The sequence below is a fragment of the Macrosteles quadrilineatus genome, unplaced genomic scaffold, assembly GCF_028750875.1.
Source record: "Macrosteles quadrilineatus isolate MER2022 unplaced genomic scaffold, UCM_ALF_1.0 Scaffold_4__1_contigs__length_99947679, whole genome shotgun sequence".
Classification (NCBI taxonomy): Eukaryota; Metazoa; Arthropoda; class Insecta; order Hemiptera; family Cicadellidae; genus Macrosteles; species Macrosteles quadrilineatus.
This window is the reverse complement of record NW_026542597.1, coordinates 80,513,392-80,534,850: the sequence shown is the minus strand read 5'-3', so window position 1 is coordinate 80,534,850 and position 21,459 is coordinate 80,513,392. Positions and strand designations below refer to the sequence as shown.

Below are 21,459 nucleotides of genomic sequence, written 5' to 3'. Positions count from 1 at the left end.
GGCTCAGCTCCGGCCATTACAATGGGCCCGTATGTATGCGTTGTCTTTTAAGGATTTATAGTCAATGCTAAAACCAAACATTCAACATACTCAACATTCATACATTCAACTTACTTTAAACCTAGAGGTGCCGATGATGTCTTCAAGGTACTCCAACATTCCTGTGTCATGCTCGGTTTGAGCTTTGGGCTTCATCATAGCGATTTGCTCAACTTCTCCCTGCAAGATTGCAACACACGTCAAAACTGTCCATAGTATTACAGCTGATATTTGTCATGTTCCTAATATAATATTTTAGTTTGTTATGCTATCGGTTTTTAACCAACATTTTTCATTTTAACCAAATCATACGTCTTCTAAACCAGTTTTTCCCAACCAATGGTATATGAAATAAAAAAATATTTATTTTACCAGGGTAAGTGGTGGTATATGTGGTAATTAAGTATGAATATTAAATTTTAGGATTGTTTTGAAACTCCTTAGTTCACAGCAAAAGTGTAAAATCAGCAAGATAAGATCAGGGACAAAATGTATCACAGAATTAAAACTCTTGCACCCTGTGCTCAGTGGACCTACTTACTTCACTCAGGATGAAGTATACGTACATTGGTAAAATATCTCCTCAGGGAAACCCGTCCCCAATTTGGAAATGATTGCGACTCCAGCTTGGAATGAATCTAAAAGCAATTGTTTTCTAGTGGCTTCTATTCAACAAGCCAAGCCTACTCATTGAAGTTGTGTGATATATTTATGTATTTTCCTTGCATATGACATGTTTTCTATTTTCAGCTATTCCATGTTAAATCATTGGTAAAATAACATCAACAAAACACTGAATAATTGTTCAGATCCTATAGCTAGTGGCGCAAAATAGTTTTGTATTGACGAGTGGTACATCAGAAAAAATCACGGACAAGGTCAAATCTTTTAAACGTACCCAGCAAAACAAGGGGTGAGCCGTTATAGTACAAGAGTTATCTATTCTGAAAAAACTTTGAGACTAGCACCAGAACAAAAACTTATGACATCGCTGCCATGGATTCGTAGTCCGTCTTGCTACCGAAGAGCCATCGACTCACCAAATTATAACGTAGACACGCAGAATCAAGTTAAGACAAGCAACCATGTAATCATGCAAAACACTGTAGAAATAAATATGTTTAAATTATATGAATGAAAAACGCAGCTGTGTTTGGAAAAAAAAACATATAGGCTAAGACATGATTAAACTTAATGCAATATGCTCTATTAAAAATTTATAATAAAAACATATTCATAGTGCACCTGCAAAATGAGGAATCGGTTGTGGATCAGATCAATGCCTTGATCTAACAACAAAGTCGACACTTGTTTGAAATTTGTCCGTTTTCCATTGATCGTGTAGAAAGAAGAATTGTCAGCAAAAGCCGTTCTTGAAATGTAAAATTTTGAGTTGGGCACAAACTCAAAGTTATCATCATCCTAAAACACAAATGATTAGACATAGTCAAAAGTTTAATTTTTAATACGGTAAATTAAATCACCCTACAAACAGGATACATGTACAATTCAAATTAGTGAATCACCAGATCCAAGACTAATTAACTTACATTTAACTAACTTAGGTAGTAAAAATTATCACAACATTTTAAAGTGACGGTTCAGTTTTTTAAGTTTTTTTTTCAGTTCAAAAATTCAGTTACAGTAATCCCTCGCTAAAGTGTCTTAAATAGGTGGCCGGCACACCGGATTTAGAAAAAGACCAATCCATGTTTTGGCGGTAAAAATCTTACAAAAATGTCATTGTAGCCTAATATAAAAAATAAAGGAGATAAAATATTAATAACTTAAACAACAAAATGTAATAACCAAATATTAACAGCTTTAATAACTATGTAAATTGATGTACAGTAATGAAAGTAAGCAAGATAATTAATAAAACATTGAGAATCTAGCATTAATGAAATGTCCCAATCACAGGATTCATTATTCATAAGAAATATAGGCTACTAGTGTGTACACTATATTATAAATAATGGGTTTATTTAAGTCACTTGAAAAATACTTACAATGTCAATAATTTTGGCGAAATGGACGGTGACTGTATAGCTCTGGACGTTGGTGTGGTTCTCAGATTTATGCAACATGGTAGAAATCTTTTTGCTTCTGATTTTGGTAGCTCGGTATCCAAACACAAACAACATAGAGTCAATCACATTACTCTTGCCGCTGCCGTTGGGTCCGACGATGCAAGTGAAACTCTGTGGATTGTAAACAATTAAATAACAAAACTGGAAATGGCTCATGTACACTTTTATTCTAATAAGTAGGCCTATAGGCAAAACAACAAAAAATTTCCATCGTAAAAAAACTTGGTTTTTACTAGCTAATTTAAATGATAATAATTGTTTATGTTACCTTTTTGCGTCAAACGATCCGTGTGTAGTTAGTACAACTACAGCTGTTTTTCGACAAGAATGCGCTTTTTATCTAATGTTCTTCTGATAACCTGAAGATGTGCCCTAGGGGCATGAAACAGCTGTAGTTGTACCAACTACACACGGATTGTTTGACGCAAAAAGGTAACATAAACCATTTTTATATCGCATTCTAAGATTTGACTATGTCTACATCGAGAGGCTTAACTACCATCTAATTTAAATTGAAAATAATGTCAGCGATAATGTTTTAAACAAAAGCAATTAGGATATGGTTATTGAGTAAGAGCAAGATTATGTTATTCGGCAATCAAAATTCAAATAACAAGTTAAACTGAAAGTTAAATAATTTTTCCTAGGGATCAATGACACACACACAGTTTTATAATTTAGGCTAGTTAGTTTGATGCAGGCTTAGTTTCTTTAAAAACTAAGTTAGGCCTACTTTAACTTTAAGGTGTACAAATTTAAAATATCAAGGATAAAATAAAGAAACAACTTTATAAATGTAATTTGTTAATTGTTTTTATTTAGGCTATATCATAATATGGTAAAATGAAATTCAATGTGATATTTTAAATTGAATTGAATAATAATCGATGAGCCTATATATTTATATTAATATAGGTAGGTATTGCAGGTTTTCTGCGGAACTGAACCTACCCAAAAAAATAGGTTAGGCCTAAATAAAAATTGGTTGAAGGTTTAAAACTAATTTTATTGTATCATGACTATGAGTTTTTAAATTGTCCTGTATTATAGGATTGATAGTTCAACATAGCTAAGACCAATTGTTTTTATTTGGCTATTATAATAATTACCGGTAGTCATTATTATCTTATTTACTAAGGTTTTTTATTATTTAAAAAAACTGCAAAACCTTACTTCATTGGTAATTAGTGATAAAATTGTTTGTATATTTCCTTGACCTACTACTACAGTACCGGTAGTTGCAAAACATAAAACTAACAAAAATAGAAGCACACGATAATACAAGTTATAACTTATCTAGGTAACTGAGATATTCTGTAGCCTACTCACTTTATGAAATGGACCAAGTACCCTTCTGCCAGCGTAGCTTTTAAAGTTTTCATTCTCAATATGTGTGATTATCAGACGAGGCCCCTTGCTGTCCAGGGAGCATGTCGCAGGAGGAGCTGGTGGAATGTAGATGTTTCCCTCTCGGGTCGGAATATTAATCCCTCCTTCTTGTACAGGAAATTCTTCCTGGTCAGAGTCTGAATCTTGGTCAACCTCCATCTGATTGGGCGGAGGGGACCGTGCACCTCCCGGGGACTTGTCTTTGGCATTTGCTCTCGGTTTTTTAACCTTCATCTGTGGAAAATCCATAGGTAAGTTTAAGTTATTTACTAGACACAAAGTTACAAAATAATTTATACAAACTTGGGTACCTATTAATAACTACTCAAGTTATGTAACAGTTACCGGTATGTACAAAGAACCACTTAGACATCTTGAGGTACAACTTACAGACCTTGGCCTTGACAATAACAAAACAGGTTGGGTTGCCAAGAGAGCATGAAAAATGGTCAGATAACCTTAAAGTATTAACCCTTCATCCATGTCTTTGATTTTAAAACAGTGACACAAGGTTAATGTAAAATATACCTATAAAAACCATGTATAATCAGTAAAATGTTATATAAAATCAATAAAACTCTTACTTTATATATTTATAAAATATCTAGACCTAGCAAACAACAATAACACAATCGGTGTCACACAAGAGTTTTCTTCCGGCTGTTACAACATTAGATACAATTTTTTTATGCATAGGGCCTAACTTACAATTAGACAAAAACGTATTAAAACCATATATAACTTATTGTCAATAAAGTTGAACATTAAATCAAGAAAAACAACAACACCATCAGTGACTCTTGGAGCTACGCGAATCTTTGGGCTTCAACTAACTGATAGAGGTTTTGCGGGGAGGTACGAGATAAAAATAATGTTCCTAGAAAAATTACCACGAGGAATAGAATAGAAGAGAATAGAATAGAAATCTCTTTATTGCAGGAGGTAGGTCTAACTTACTGTTACTTCTAAAGCTGCCGGCTGGCAGTATCACATATTTTTCTGTAAAAATAAATGCGCCCAGAGGAACATGGAGGTGACCTAGGTTAGAAAAGCAATACTGTAGACGTAATTATGACAAGACAAATAAGTCTATAGGCCTAACATTTCCTGTTATGTAACACTCAAAAGATAAGGCAATAAGTTACCTAACTTGTAGGAAACTTCTAACACAAAGAAATGCGAATTACTTTTGCTGAGGTTCGTGCAGTCGAAAGCGTAGCTGAAATACCGCGAGACATGGTCAAACCTTTTGAAAAAACAAAAGGCTTTAAAACACCATTTAACTTGTGTAAGTTTAACCGACAGATCAACATGGCCAAATGATAGATAGCCTACTTAGGTCTGTAATGGGGTAGACTTTTATAAGACAAATTTCAACCCAGCCTATAACTTACCCTAAATAAGAACTTAGTGATAGGTACATCAATCGTATATCGAGCTTACAATACGGTATATCAAATGCTGTTTCTATATAGGCCTAAATAGCAATAAATGTTAGATCCTAGCCAAAGTTATAAGTAGCAAATATTTTATATATCTACAATGTGATATCGTGTAATTTGTAGATGTCTACTTACAGTATTTTTCACGCTGAATCCAAAAATGCAATCATTTGGAGAGATTCATAAGTTAGTGGCTGTAAAACGAAGGTTAAAAGTACAAATCTCAGGTTCATTGAGCTATACTGATGGTAATATGGAGTGGTCTGGACGGGTCCGTATAAGGACTGTGGACTAAGTGAGGAGGAGAGCAAACAGCTGTTTATACTCGACTTAATGCGGAATGAAATCAATTTGTTTTGAAACTAAATAAGTTGATCAGTTCTTATTTAGCCATGTGAGGAAGATAGGTCGGACTTTATGCGGATTCATGACTGTACAGGTAAGTTAAAGGTACCTAATCTAACTGAAAAGAAGTTAATCACATTCGAAAATAAGATTTTAAGAAAAATTTATGGACCAATTTATGAAGGTGGTGAATGGAGGAAGAGACACAACAGAGAACTGAGAGAACTCTACAGAGATCCAGATGTGGTGTGTGAATTTAAGTGTGGAAGAGTTAGATGGGCTGGACATGTTTTACGAAGAGAGGAGCAAAATAAGTTAAAATTAGTTTTACTAAGAAATCCCGAAGGAAGACGGCCGAGAGGAAGGCCAAAACAAAAATGGTGGAGCCAAGTAAAGAAAGACATGGAGCAACTAGGAGCAACTGAGGAGGATGCAGAGGATAGAGCAAGATGGAGAGGCTTTGTTGGTGCGGCCAAATATCTTCTTAGATATGCATGGCCCTGGGAGTAAGAGTAAGTAATCTAACCCCACTTCAAAGAACTTAATACAGTCACGAACCCGCATAAAGTCTGACCTATCTTCCTCACATGCCTTTTCTGACATAAAATGTGATTTAAAAATTAATATTAAGGTTGGGTTGGGTTAGGTTCGATTAGATTAGATTATGTAACATCATTTATTAGTCACTGATACCTGAAATTATGCACTGTGGCACGTTTTCACTTTTAGGCACAATGGGATTACGGTATGTACTATGGGATTATGCACTATGGCACGTTCATTAACGTTGAGGATTGGAATGAGGACGGATCATGTCGGCAGTGGCAAGCTTCTATTGCTGATATTTTACATTAATAAATTCTATTTTTTTTTATAATTTATGTTGATGTGATTAATAGTGTGTGTATCGTAGTTGATTTATTGTATTATCTAAACGGCAATTAAGTCCATTTTCTGTTAAAAATCGAGTTATTGCATATCGTAACTCTGATTTTGGTCTCGTGTCGTCGTGTGTGGTTTTGTCTGTTTAGTATTGAATGTAAACAACTGACAGCTGTTTCCCACTCCACAAACCTTCCACCCCTTTACGTGTTAGTCACCACTGAACTTGGACTTGTCCAAACCACAAATAGGTGAATAACCCAACAAAACTGAAGCTTAATATTAATTATTTAACTGTACGGCCACTTAGGAATCTCCCCGACAAAAACTGATTGCATTTTTGGATTAAACGTGGAACATAACTTACTGTCATTAGACATCTACAAATTACACGATATTGCATTGTAGATATATCAAATAATTACCTTATATGTTATCGACCTTGAAACATATGGGAATAGAAAAACTTATGTTATACTTAAGGATGAATATAAGTTAAGTTAGGCCTATATAAAATAAACCTCAAAAGTGGAAGTGGATTTCCTATTTTTACAGTTCCTGAAGTCTCAAGAACAAAGTCAATACTATTTTTAACAATTTTGCTGTCAGAGACTAAGTTGTGCACAACACTAGCAAGTTTCTCAAACTTTTCATGCAAAGTTACCAATGATATGTTGAGGCTAGGGGCCGACAAGAGGAGTGAGCACACACGGCAGAACCAATTTACACCTTACAGGGGTACAACATGTTTTTTAAATCTTCATACTCAACTGTCAGAAATATTAAGGCAATCTGTGTGAAACCAAGTGCAACAAGGTCCTCCACATTGGAGCGAAAATTGCTACCTAGTAGCGTTTTTATTACAAGAACCACACAAGCTATGTCTGCTACTTGCGGGCATGACACTACACCTAGGAGTAGGCCTAGGCGTTAATGTTTGTATTCAATTCAAGTGTTCGTTACCTGGCCTGAATAAGGGACTATAGCAATGCAAATAGGCCTAGTTTGTATGTCTACAGAATCTCTAAGAAAATGTAAAAAGTATCAAATCAAATGCATAAAATAAGTTGAGTAACAAAAACCATTGACTAGGCCTATATAGTAAATTATGGTCAATGCGAAAACATTGGAGTAATTATTTATATCGGCAGTAGAACTGTCATTTTATTACAAAATAAAGCAAATGTTGGGACACTTTTCAGGAAAAAGTCAAGGTACTATGTCATTTATACAGAAGAGATTATAAACTTACCTCAACCCTCTATACTATTGATAGTTTTTTTACTAAATTTTAATAGTTAAACATTCAAAATCCCTGAAAAATACCAATAAAATGTTTGGCGCCAAAGAATATCAAGTCAAAGAACGGTTGGGTTCTATCACCTTCGATTTCGTTTACGGATCCTTTACAAAGAGATAATATGATTTTTTTGCTTTCGTTACGGGGTTAGTTAGTTTGTTTTTCTTTCCCTCTCTTTTGAACTGAACTGACAAACAGTGTGGCCGCCTTAGTTTATCGTATCATAAAGTAAAATATCTGAGTATAACTTACTATTATATGTATCTATCTACATGCATTAAAACTATGAAAAAGATTGTACTACAGTGCAGTTATCGCCGAATCTCTGGCATGATTAACTGTTATGGTTATGATGGATAGTGCTGGGTTCACAACAGACCAACCGTATGATTCGGTTGTGTGTCGAAGAATATCGAACATGTTGTAAGTCGTATCTGTAATCGCATTGCATCGCATCGCACTCGCACAGGCTAACATTAGGATTGGATTGGAGTGCTGTCGTCGTGTCGTCTGCCGCTCAATTGCAAATGTGAAATAATTGATTGAGGTTACTCAGGTTATGTTTTTATCTATGTTGAGGAATTTCAATAAACTTAGTTTATTTAGTTATTCCCAATTTTAAGTGAGTTTGAAAACGCTTTGCCCTATTAGAGTCAAACTATTAATAGCTTAACTGAATCAGCAAAATAAAAATATCAAATCAATTGCGCAAACTATGATGTCTTTTAGAAAACCAATTTAGGCCTTTTACTTATGGTTTCTGAAGTTCAAATATAAAAAACCAAATATTATTACTCCAGAATTATTATTCTAGGTTCCAATTATTGTTTGGGGAGGAGGGGGATTTATTTACATACAATTCCCCCATTGATAATTATATTAGGATGTAGCCTATTTAAGTTAATACAAATAAAATTAAAAGTATGCTGGTCATTTAAAAGAATGAAACTGACACAATAAGTTAAGATAGGTAAGTCATATAGTATGTTGGAAACAGAGCATATTTTAAGGGATTTCCACTGGGCAACAGAGGCGCCGGACTTACCGGGTGTTGATGTGATACCTGGGGTCGGAGGGTTCCCCCGGAAATTTTTGCTTAGCTTAAATTAAAGTGAAAAGAACACATATTTCTACGCATCTTCTAATGAATTTTTCGATTATACTTATTCGCTTGTAAATAGTCCATATAATCTCACTTAATTATGTACCGGAATCCTAGAATGTCATAACAGGCCAAGGCTCCCTTCACAACCTCTTGGGCCAAAATCATAGCTCAATAGCCTACTCTAAAATATTTACATATTTTTTTTTTTATTCGTATACATTTCAAATGTGAATTATTAAAAAAAATATGCTGGCACCACCCATAGTCACTGGCCGACAAAATCTCAGCACTGTGTCACCCATTTAACATGTTATTTTATATGCCCTGTGTTGGAATGTAAAATAAAATAAGGCCCTAAATAAAAGCTTGCTTCAGCCTGAAACTTAGGTGTGTTGGTTAGGTAAAATTTTAAAATTTAACAAATTTTACCTTCAAATTAACTCATAGAACACATCTTTTTAACAGGCCCTCTGGTGAGTGGTGAAAAAACAGTAACACTTTACTCTTTGCATGCATCTTTACTAATCAAATTCATTCAATACTTACCTACTAGAAATAATTATTTTAATAAGTCTGGTTAAGTTAGTTATTTTTTTCTGTATACAAATGTTACAGCTTTATTTGTTTTAATCTACTTATGGATTGTAGGCTACTGTAACTTAAAATTGACTAAAATACAGCCACAATTTTAACTAGAAATGTTGGCATTCATTCTTATAATCCCACCAAGATGCCTTAACCTATTAAGGATAACTTAGACTATCTGGGTGAGGTTTTAATTACCTTAATTACCACTGTGTTGCCGATGACAGATGATTTGGATAGGGGTCCTCCAAACAATTGACCTTTAATGAACGACAAGATATCTTATTGTAATTATGTTTATCTTAATTATGTGAGTGTGAGTCAATTAAGCAAATTTGGTTAGATATTGTATTGAATTTGGATGCAAAGAAACGTAGCCTACAATAAAGGAAATGGGATCCACTTTTACAAGTAAGTTTTAAATAATTACTTACTGTATCAAGAAATGTTGTCGCTAACTTAAGCCGGGTCTTTCCTAGGCGCGGAAGTGGAGAGCGGAGAGAGGAACGCGGAGAGCGGACTCCACTTGTCTTAGGTAATTTAATGTTACTGTTTTCCTAGAAACAGAGCGGAACACCATGTTAATCTCTTTTCCGCTCTCCGCGTTCCTCTCTCCGCTCTCCGCTTCCGCGCCTAGGAAAACCCAGCTTTATGCCTAGACTGGTTAGGGCTTCAGATAACTTCTTACTGTTTAAAATCAGAAGTGCATTTTAATTTGAACTATTAATTAACTGAATAAAATAAATTCTTGTATTTTTATTTTGGTAATCATACCTACTAGCATGCTACTACAGTACTGTAAGCGCACGACTTGTTTGCGAGCCGGGTGCGCGGGGGGAGAGCGGTACCAATCTCCCACCACGCAGCCAAAGTTTCTGTAGCATTGGTCGGACTACGCTTTCTAAAAACATTCGACTAGCGCTGTTCGCGTTGTTTTCCTTTTTGCGTACATTTTTTTAAAATTTAAATTTGAATTTGACAAATACTAAGGGTTCTATATTATTGTTTTGTTACTGTAGTAGAGTATTTTATTTTGATATAACTATTTTTTTACTTATTTAAATGTACACCAAACGGTAAAATCATATTAGGCCTATATTCCAATTTAATCGTAAAGTTTGACTTTTTAGGTGTAAATTTTTAACGTTTATAGGTGGTATCTTCAGATATAGATATAGATGTATGTAAAAACACATACAGATATATCTATAAACAGAAAACCACAAGGCTTAGTACATAAAATTATGGAAACTTTTGCTTATTTTCATATTATGTACAATAAATAACACCTTAAAATATCGGACGGGTTTTCCGAACACCCTTTAAAACGGTTAATGACTTGCAGTTATTTATTTTATATCCCTAAGTTGATAAAACGAAAGTCGGTCTCTTAATGTCGTACGTAAAGTATTTTATGACATTTTATGATTTTATTATCCTATTTTATGACCAGAAGAGTATTGTATTCTATCGTGTTCTATCAACTGTCAGTTTATTGGACTGTGCTGTTTAGATGAGTAGTGCGGTTGAGTAATTATTGAGTGATTGTTAAGCCGTGGGTTAAAAAAGTGTCAGGCTAGGCTAACATAGATTAATATTATGGCAACCACCCGTAAAAAGGGCAAACCATTCACAGAGAAGCGATGGAAATATTATAAGATCAACAGGTGCCATGTGTTGGTGTTACGCATCCGCTGGGAGTAGAAGCAGTATAGACAACATTTTTAGGGCGACTAGTAGCAGATTGGCCAAGAGCCGGGCAGTGGTGGGGGCCCCTCCTGGCTAAGGAGGCGGTGGAGGGGCCACGCGCAAACAAGTCGTGCGCTTAGAGTAGCCTATACTCGCACCTATACTGACAAGTAGTAGCGTCAGCTCTATTTATCAATCATAGGCCCTTCATAGCTATTATGCTATTATTTACATTTCCAGGTATAGGTGTTGAACTACAATGTATGTGGATTTATGGAAACTAGGCCTAAAGGTTACTGTGAATTAAGTTTAACTATTTTTTAACAATTTCAGATTTCTATTAACTCGCCCAAAGCTGTTGAAATCCTGGGAAAAGGCTGTCAAAAGAAAAAAATCTGAAAGAAACTGTTTAGTATTGATTCTTTGCAGTAAACATTTATCTGATGATGAAGTTTAAGTTAGATAAGACTTGGAGCACTTGTCAAGCTCCTTAAAGATGACGCTGAACTCACCGATTATGTAGGTACAGCAGTTCAGAAAAAAAAAAACACCGCCGTGGACAACTTTTCTATGGATAGCCTGATATTGTTGAGGTAAGATAAGTTATGCTTTTACATCTTAATTATATATTAAGTTAAGGTTTTATCATAATAACATAATGATCATAATAAACCTAACCTAACTCTGCAAAGCGCTGTACAGTGACATTTCAGGGGGTTACAGAAAAACTAAGGCCTAGGTTGTTTGACAGTGACTGACTGACCATTTGAAATGTAATCGTTTGCCAGTGGTCGTGCCCCCGTCTGGTATTACTCCACCAGAGAAGCAGTCCATCTTTAAAATACCGGTACAGTACCTTAAAATGAAAGTCTTCTGTGCCTTAGAAAAATGTTAAGGTTGTTTTCATGTATTATAAGATCGTAGGAATAGGCCTACTTAGTTTTAGGAAAAAATAAGCTGGCATAGCAAAATTTCACAGTCACAGAAATCGGTGTTTATCAGCTAACTTATAACTTATGATAATATTTTGGCCTTAAAACTCAAGCAGACATATAACCCTATCAGAACTACAATACTGTACTACCTACTATAATATTCAGAAATAATTAGGCTGTTGTCCTATTAAAGAATACAATTTAGCCTACAGTGTCAACATTTTCAGGTGCTAAGTGTCTTTATCGTTATTCATGCAATGTTTTAAAGTCCTCAGATTACCCTAAATTTTTCCTTCCGGATCGATATCTGCCATATGAATCTGGTGACAACCTTACTTAACATAGGCCTAACTGCCACAGTGAGAGTAATAGTGACACTAACTTATTACTCTCACTGTGGCAGTTAATAGTGGCTCAGTGGCTGTAATTTTAATGAAATCCCTGTAAAAAAAAAAAAAAAACAATAAATTGTATTAGCTAATTTTGGTTGCACTTCCATATAAGGCCTGTGGCACAGCTACATGGAAGTATTTAGTGTAAAGTAATTTTGTTATCTAACGGGGTAATTCTGAGCAATTACTTGGTCAACCCCAATTTTTTTCATATTTTACTACGGTCATCAGGAGGTTCTCAGAAAGCAAGAAACATATAATTCAAGGCCCGCAAGGCCATCGTACAGGTTGCCGAGCGATAAGAAGGTTCAAAGTCCAAGCGATAACAGTGGCTTGCGGGAGACGCGCGGAAGGCCAGTTGTGACAGTACCGTTATGGCTATGGCTAGTGGTTCCTCCGACAATCCTTTTCTATGTGACGGGTGTGAAAACACGTTACTTACTTATGTTTTTTTTTAGTCTCAAATACATCTCTAAGGCCAATTGTAACAGTACCGTTACATTAGGTTAGGTTAGGTTAATTAATAACCTAACTTAACCTAACCTAACCTAACCTAACTTAACCTTGCGGGGCTTGAATTATATGTTTCTTGCTTTCTGAGAACCTCCTGATGACCGTAGTAAAATATGAAAAAAATTGGGGTTGACCAAGTAATTGCTCAGAATTACCTCTAACGGAACTTTGAAACCTAACTATACCTGATTTAGTATTCTATTATTTTTACTTTTATTACTTTTACCTGGTGTCAGCGCAAGTGTAGCCTTGATTTTTTAATTTTTACAGCTCATTTCAGTAGAAGCGAATTATTATCTCACACTCACAGTTTTGTCTAGTTTGGTTTAATCTTGATTAAAGTAAGGACCACCTCTTACTTTTGTAATCGAGTAATGTTTTAAAAAAAACTAAGGCCTTATTTGTTTCAGACTCCAATTGAACCCATGGAGATTAAGACTCCAAGACAAAGCACAGGGAAAATCAAACGGAAATCAACCAAATCCACCACAGCAAACACACTCAAATTGATAGTTCAGTTTCTCCAATGAAAAAACTCCAAATGTAATGACCTAAGACTTGGACAAAAGAAGAATCACTTTGTTTTTGTGAAATGTTTAAATACACTGTATTTGGACTAATTAATTTTTTTTATTTACTAAACCTCAACTTCCTCATCAATAAAATTTCTATTGTGCCTATTGGGGTTTCAAAATTAGTTAAGTTACTCTTGCAAAATATATTTTGTTTTATTTCACAGTCATTGTTTTTTAATATTTTAATTCTTGTAATTTTGAACTTTAAGTTATTCAAAATACTTAACTGTCCTTCAGCATTGGAATTGTGCAATGTCAATGTTTCACAATAATTATAATTGCCTAATGAAGATCTCAACTTATAGCGAAGACAGTCAAATGGTAACAGTGGTAAAAAAATAACATTTTTTAGGACTCCAACATGGATTTTTACATAGCCTAACTTGAAAGAATCTAAGTTTCAGAGGTTTACTGTTTTCATGCGTCTTGTTAATAGCCTAAACTTAATATAATATAAGCTATTTTGAAATTTATTTAATTACCCTTAAAATGGTGATTCTAATCTAGTAAGGAATAATTTCTGGTATTGTGTCTTTAAAAGTATGATATAACAAATTCAAGAATTTTATAAATGTAGCCTATTAGTGAGTGAATCAGAATCATAGCCTACAGTAACAGGCCATAAATTGCATTCATGGTTCATGGTTCACCTTAAAAGGCGTTCATGGTCATGCCTTAATAAAAATAATATATTACTTTTATTTGCTTTTACATACAGTTCTGCAGTGCTAACAGATTGTTATAATCAAAATTATTTTAACTGTATTAAAAAAAAAAAAACTACATATCCTATTACTTTCAGGTCATTTATGATTAGTTAGAAACGTAAAAGTATGATTTTTAGCCAGGATATATACTCTCTAGTTATAAAACAAAGGAATGCTTGCCATACTAGAAGCTTGATTATAAATTTGTTTAGAATTTTATTTTGGGCCCCAAGAACTGAATATGCAATGAAAACCTACTCACAGTTCAGATGTTCAAATGCAATTTATCATGTAGATATATTACATGTATCTCTGAATTTTCGGCTATGTCAGGTAATTGTAAATAAGTAGTATTAACAGAAATGTTATCACCACAAAACGCATTTATTTAACTTTTTTCAAGTAAGAACTCGAGGGTTGAACATGCGCTAACAGCCCATTTATTAGCATGCAATTTTAAATTTCGCGCCAACTCCGGCCTCACGCAAATGACGGGCGTATGATTCGGTGGTGGGAGAAGGCGCTGATGGGTGGTGTTACGAGAGACAAGGGTTCGTGAAAATGAAACAAGGTAGGCAACCATATTTATTTCACTTCACTCTCGCTCGTAACGTAACTTACGATAACAACATCGGTTCGATTCTCTACGATTACGATTTCGACTTTCAGTTGATAACAATCGAAACACAACCGAATCATACGGTTGGTCTGTTGTGAACCCAGCACTATCCGGTTAGGATATGTATTATGATTAAGAAGAAGAATTTGAATCTAACTGTTTATGGGCAATATATTTATGATTCAATTTTAATTTTTAAAAATAAAACCTCATCCGATGTATCCAATCTACCGGTTCACCGATATGAAACGAGAAAAAAAATCAGATTTTGCAAAATAGGCACAGATTAAAGTTTTATGAAAAAAGGCCATCATTTGCTGGTAAAGTTTTTTTAAACATATCCCCGGAGGAATTAGAAATGAAAAAGATATCCCGAAAAGTTTAAAACAAAACTAAAAAATTTCTTGTTAATAAACATGGCAATTTATTCTCAAGAAGAATTTTTCCACCTCCCTCAAGAGAATACTAGATATTAAGAAGGCATCTGTATGGGGAGATGTATTTTTTAATTTAAGATTTATTTTTAATCTGTATTATTTTATATTTTAATAATTGTAATCTTTGACACTATTCAAACGCTGTATTATGTATACTTCTCAATGAATAAAGAAATTGAAAATTGAAAAAAATCCTCAAGCAAATGCCAGTTATTTGCAAATTATTTCTTATCTGTCTTCACTGCAAATGATACTAAATTAACGTACCAAAATTTGACTATGGATTGAATTTTTCTCTTTCAAATTGTGCCTTTACCCATGACCACAAGTGATGTTGAGAATAAACTTGAAGCCCTAGATGAGAACAAGAATGCAGGCCCTGATGGAATACCGACGATAGTACTGAAGTTCTGTTCATTGGTGACCTCCCCTCATCTCACCATTCTGTTTCAAGCTTTACTTACGAGTGGAATTTTCCCCCAGTGTCTCAAGCAGAACTATGTGATACCAATTTTCAAATCGGGTGATAGGGATAATGTAAATAACTACAGACCAATTGTGATACAGTCTACGATAGCAAAAGTTTTGAAAGCATTGTCTTGGATTCTTCAGTTTAAACTTAGTGCCTAGATTGTACCTGAACAACATGGTTTTTCCAGGGACGCTCACCCAGTTACTAATCTTCTCCATCTACAGGAGTACATAATGACTGGGCTGCATTCCTTGAGACCAGACCGGTTGACTGTGTACCGTACCTTGATTTTGCCAAAGCGTTCGACAGAGTTGACCATCGAATCTTGTTGGCTAAACTTCATGGCTTTGGAGTCTGTGGTCCGTTACTTTAATAGTTAGCAAGATATCTCAAGGGAAGATATCTCATTGTCAAATATGAGAAATCTTCCTTTGCCTTTTCCTGTGCTTTTCTGGTGTCCCTCAATGGTCGCACTTGGGCCCGCTACTGTTTCGTATTTTTATCAACGAAATTGAAGACTTCATCGAGACAGATTTCTTAATGTTTGCTGATGAAATTAAATTTTTTTGCATGATCTCATCATCCGAGGACTACCATCTTCTTCAGCATACTCTCCAAAGAATAACTATAGTTGGTGCAAGATCAATTGCATGGAATTAAATGTCACTAAGTGCCAGGCTATAACTTACACTAGGAGCCATGAGGAGAGTTACTCTGACTACCAACTAAATTGTGTTAACCTGAACTGAAACGAGTGCACAATGTGAATGACCTTGGACTTATTATAGCCCCCAATCTTAACCCAAAGGATCACATCAACCTCTGTGTGTCAAGAGCTAGGTATACACAACCGAATCATACGGTTGGTCTGTTGTGAACCCAGCACTATCCGGTTATGATATGTATTATGATTAAGAAGAAGAATTTGAATCTAACTGTTTATGGGCAATATATTTATGATTCAATTAGATGATTAGATGATGATGATGATTAGATGATGATGATTAGAATGCTCGGGTGGGTACAGTCTTGATGGGGTTTATTCAAAAATCTACCAGGGACTTCCGCAACATCTCTGTACTGATCACATTGTACAAGTCTCTAGTTCAAGCAATCCTCGAATACGGGTCCGTCATTTAATCCCCATACCAAATTGACCATGTTTCTGCCCTCGACAGTGTTCAATTTCGTCTAGACAGGCTAATTGGATTGAAGCTAGGGTATCCTTCTTCAGACTCATGTTTCAAAAGGTTGGAGACTCTATTTGATCTGCAACCTCTTAAGCATATACGTAAAATGTTGGATCTCACCTTTCTTTTTAAGCTGTTCAATGGTTACATGGACAGCTCTGCTAGAGGAAGATTGATATATCAAGGTGTCCTTAGGAGCTCAATCCAGGTCAGCTCTAAGGAGAAAATACATGCCTGTGTTCCTGTGTACTTCGCCTACAACAATGGGATATCTATAGACTTCTTCGGATTGGTGAGGACACATCAACACAAGTCAATTTTTTCGGAACAATATCTGTCTCCAAGTTCAGAAGAGAAATAGATCAAATCGTTATCCCGTAGTAGCCTATTTATTTTTTGCTCTCTGTATTCCTTTAATTGATTGTACATTTATTGTTTGTTATTTATTTGAAATCTATCTGTCTTGATTGCTATTATTAACTTACATTGTAAAAAATTGTGGAACCTTATTTGATAATTGAAAAAAAACTGACACTGATCAAGTCAAATTTATTATTTGACTATCCAAAGCCTCTGAAACATGCCAGATCAACACTATTTATCAATAACTCAAGCCAATTTATAGCGTAAATCAAAAAATCCTACAAGAGACAAAAGTTGATAAATTAAAGCGTACAATTACGGTGTAAAAGAATATACAAAATTATGTCTATGTACGGCTCTTAAATTCACTTCCATTCATCGTAATTTTGAAACTGATTATTTCAATCGAACCGTATTTTAATTTACTCGATGCATGTTATTTATTTTTATTCCTGCATGTACCCTGTATGGGAGCGTTTGATAAAGTCAAAATTTAATTAAGTCCAAAACAACTATAACTTTCAAATAATCACCGTTTTAACATTGTCCAAATTTCACAAAGTCCAACGTTAAAACATCAAATAAACAGAGCGTTTCATAAGGTCCAAATTTCATTAGGCCCAACGGTACAGTCTCGACCAGAAGTCGATTTTAACGTTGGACTTTGTGAAATTTGGGCATTGTGAAACGGTGATTATTTGAAAGTTATAGTTTTGGACTTTATGAAATTTGGACCTTGTGAAACACTCTGTTTATCTAATATTTTAACCGTTGGACTTTGTGAAATTTGGACCTTATGAACCTCACCCCCGTGTATTGTATCTTATATCTACTAGTATATTCCTTTGAAAATCAATAACTGTCTGTTTTTTATTATGAATTGTCATAGTTATTGTTACATTAGTATTTTTGTGATGTCTCAGAAACCAACAGTCATGTCTTTATATCAGGGTAGCGTCGTAGCACCAGCTCTTTATAGCATAATATTAACGACCAACTGTTGCCAAACGCTACACGTCAGTCAGTATATATATGACGATGATACGGCGGTGGCGACACAAGGTATACGAGTTTTGAACAGGAGGAACAGAAGCTGACTACGATTCTAATTTAACTTTCCTAGTAGCCTACAATGACACAAATCACTTCAAGCCAAACCCTGCTAAGACCCAAGTTTGTGCCTTTTACCTAAACCATAGAGAAGCAGGCCGCGAGTTGAATGTGACGTGGCGGGAGACTGTCTTGAGCATTGTCCTACACCCATATCTTGGTGTCATACTGGACCGCACACTGACATGCGCACTGCATTGTGGCAAGGGGTAAAGTCTCAGCGAGGAATATTATGAGGAAGCTCACCAGCAGATGCTGGGGCGCTAATCCTGATGTCCTCAGAACCTCTATAATTTAAAATTAGTGTGTCGGCTGCAGAGTACGTAGGCACCAGTATGAAATGCATCGTCACACGCAAAAAAGATTGATATTGCAGTCAATGACATGACTCGAATTGTAACTGGTGGTTTGAAACCAACCCCAGTACACAAACTCTATCCTATCACAGGGATCGCACCTCCACCAATCCTACCTACGTGATGTCGCTGCCGCCGTGGAAAGGACTAAGCAAGAGACGGACCCTCTTCACCCATTACACGGCCATCAACCTGTAGAGCGACGGCTTCGGATCAGAAAGAGCTTCACGGACACACGAGTTTTGGATGGATCACCCTCAAGCAATCGGGTGGCAAGGTGGGAGGCCACGTTGACTAACCACCCCATACCAGCCAGGGGAGGAACTGGCTCCTGGTTGAGACCTACATTACACGGTGTGGAAGACCCTTAATCGAATCAGGGTCGAGGTACCGAAATGCAAGACAAACATGCAGAAATAGGGTCTCTTACCAGACGAAGAAAACATCTTGTGTGCGTGTGGTGCTGTTCAGGATCCTGACCTTCTGCTGAATGCTCAATGCTGATCTGTTGACGCCTAGACCAGTCTTGCACAATAGATGATCTTTTACAAGCGAATGACAAAGCCTTACTGGTAGCTAATTTTTGGAAAAGCGAAGTCTGATTTCCAGATCACGGAAAGTAAGTATTGATGCTATTATTATGTCTAGCGGACGACGTTTTTATAGTACTCAGTTTATATTATTTTATACATTATTTTATTTGTTCCTCTTTGCAAGGCTAGGTCGTACTCAAAAACTTAAGAACACATGTTATCACAGCTGATTAAGAGTCAGTCTCATATCACCATGACGCAAAAATGCAGCCGAAATTAAATTAACATTTTGGGTGAGTGGCGTGATTGTTTGACGTAGCATTAGCAATTGGAAGTGTTTTGAAAGATAAGACGACTTTATTGTCTAAGGTTCACATAAATTTTCATTGTAAATGATTTTGTAGTGAAGTAATGGCTAACATTTTTCTAAAGAATTGATATTCATTCATTAGGCTTAGAGTCAATTTAGTTTAGGTTACATTCTATATTATTTTAGCTTCTACTTGCATCACTTTTCTCAAGGTAGGTTTGGCCTATTAGTAATAGGCTAAATTAATATTTTATACCTTATTCTGAGTTTTGATTATGATTTAAATTCAAATTAGGGTAAATGTACTTAGCTTGTTTTAACTTAGTTGATTTATAATTGTAAATCTTTAGTTAGGCGAGGCCTACTAAACTTATCTTCAACAACATTAAATAGGCTAAGTCTTAAGCTTTCTAAACTTAAAATGTTGAATGTTAATAAATTTAGTTAAAATGCTCTTTGTTATACTTTTATATGTTTTCTTACATTTTCTGAAGCATCATACAACATTTTAAAATAGTAAAATGTCCAAATTCTGGTCTGCTAGCTTATTTCATTTTACTTAGGGTAAAAACACAGTGGAGCAGGGCAGGTAGCTGGTAGCCTGGCCGGTCGCTTACTCGCTTACTGCGTTGTAGAATTAAAGCACGCGTTGTTATGGGTACGCACACAGTCGCGCCTAGCAGGTAGCAGTAAGCTAGGCGGTAAGCTAGAAGAATTGCCAAGTCGATTGTTTGGGAGCTGCAAACGGGGAAGGCTCGACTGGGGGCAAATAGCAGAACTTGACAGCCACGTGTTCGCAAGTTCCACACGGCATATTTCACTGCGCATTCTTTCTATTTTTGAAGTGTTGTCTGTTTAGTTGATTTATTAGGTTGTTGTTTTGTTTACATGAAATAAAATAATGGACGTAGACAAATTAATATCAGAGGTTTTTATCCGTGTGCCTTTGTGGAACCAAGCCCATCCGGACCACCATAACCGTCACATACTCAACGATCTGTAAGTAGAATGAAATAGCAAATTAACCAGGATGCAAACATAAGATTATCCTATCCTACTAATATTATAAGTGATAATATTAGTATCGGCAGCTGACAAGCGACTATACCACTGTGCGTAGGCTATGTCCCAGCTAACCTCCAGGTAACCAGCCGTAATGCGGGGACCAGCGTATATGCGAGTATGCGACTTGCCCGGCTCCACTGTGTTTTTACCCTTAGGCATAGGCTAGGCCTATATTTAGTGAAGTTATTTACCCAGTAAGAATACAAGATAAGTAGTTGAGTACCCCAGTGGTTAAGGACTGGCCCCATAAGTTACCGGTATATTACCCTTCCAATAGGGTAGGCTAAGTGATTCTGGCTAAATATCCATCTGATCTTCGTTTAAGTAACAAGTCTATCATAATTTCACCAACATTTGGTTTTATCTTACATCCTAGTAGGCCTAGGCCTACTAGTAACAAGTAGCCGGAATCCCTGGTTAGGATTGAGGGGCAACCCTCTTTCCGAAGGGTCTGCTTCGGCAGCCGGTGAGCCTGATGACCTTAAGTCATCCGCCCATGATGTGCTAAAGGTTGATGCGTAAGCTTTGGCCTACATCATGGGGCCCGGGTATGTCACATGATAGGTACCGGGTATGTAGTCAGGGGGCTTCGGCTCTCGTGACAAAGATATATATATATAGGCCTACTAGTAAGTTATGTTGGCACCAACACTTAAGTTATCCATCTATTATTATTGGTGAGTCGGTGCTGTAAAAAAGGCTCAACTCCACTCGGAAGTTATAAGCTAGGCCTATAGCAATTGACTAATTAACAGCTTGGTTTATAATAAAATAGGCTAGGGGCCTAAGTAGGCCTACCTAATTTTAAAAATCTGACATTTCTAAAAATAATCTAAACTGAGGCCCTCTTATTTGTATAAGTCTAACCATTGACTATACACAGAAGGATGAACTGCTGCAATAGCAGTAAATTTAATGGGTTTCTGTGAGCTCGCCACAATAACATGAATGGCAGCCCAAGATGAAATTTGAATGTGGTGAAAAGTGAAAAGTCCGGCAGGAGTTCAGAAACTTGC

At 35.8% G+C, this 21,459-nt stretch overlaps 2 protein-coding genes and 1 long non-coding RNA gene across 7 annotated transcripts in view; 2 read left to right on the top strand and 1 right to left on the bottom strand.

The window, feature by feature from the left end:
* LOC128991678 (structural maintenance of chromosomes protein 4) overlaps positions 1–7,595 on the bottom strand; it is a 36,240-nt gene extending 28,645 nt beyond the window's left edge. For both annotated transcript variants that reach the window (XM_054414772.1, XM_054414773.1), the window contains exons 1-5: positions 7,440–7,595; positions 3,459–3,752; positions 2,049–2,240; positions 1,285–1,461; positions 115–219 (exon numbers count right to left, since the gene is read on the bottom strand). In XM_054414772.1, coding sequence (XP_054270747.1) covers positions 115–219; positions 1,285–1,461; positions 2,049–2,240; positions 3,459–3,752 — 768 coding nt within the window. In that variant the 5' untranslated portion in view covers positions 7,440–7,595. The remainder of the gene's footprint in view (positions 1–114; positions 220–1,284; positions 1,462–2,048; positions 2,241–3,458; positions 3,753–7,439) is intronic.
* Positions 7,596–7,925: 330 nt separating this feature from the next.
* Positions 7,926–13,317, top strand: LOC128992532 (uncharacterized). The gene is made up of 3 exons (XR_008490717.1): positions 7,926–9,588; positions 11,200–11,459; positions 13,117–13,317. It is a non-coding gene; the product is annotated as an uncharacterized LOC128992532 (long non-coding RNA).
* A 5,966-nt stretch (positions 13,318–19,283) lies between these two features.
* The window catches only part of LOC128992630 (choline-phosphate cytidylyltransferase A-like), a 36,714-nt gene continuing 34,538 nt past the window's right edge, over positions 19,284–21,459 (top strand). Inside the window, exon 1 of one of the 4 annotated variants that reach the window (XM_054416302.1) lies at positions 19,284–19,361. The gene's annotated coding sequence lies outside the window, so the exon portion shown is untranslated. The other 3 variants (XM_054416301.1, XM_054416305.1, XM_054416303.1) reach the window with 3 other exon arrangements.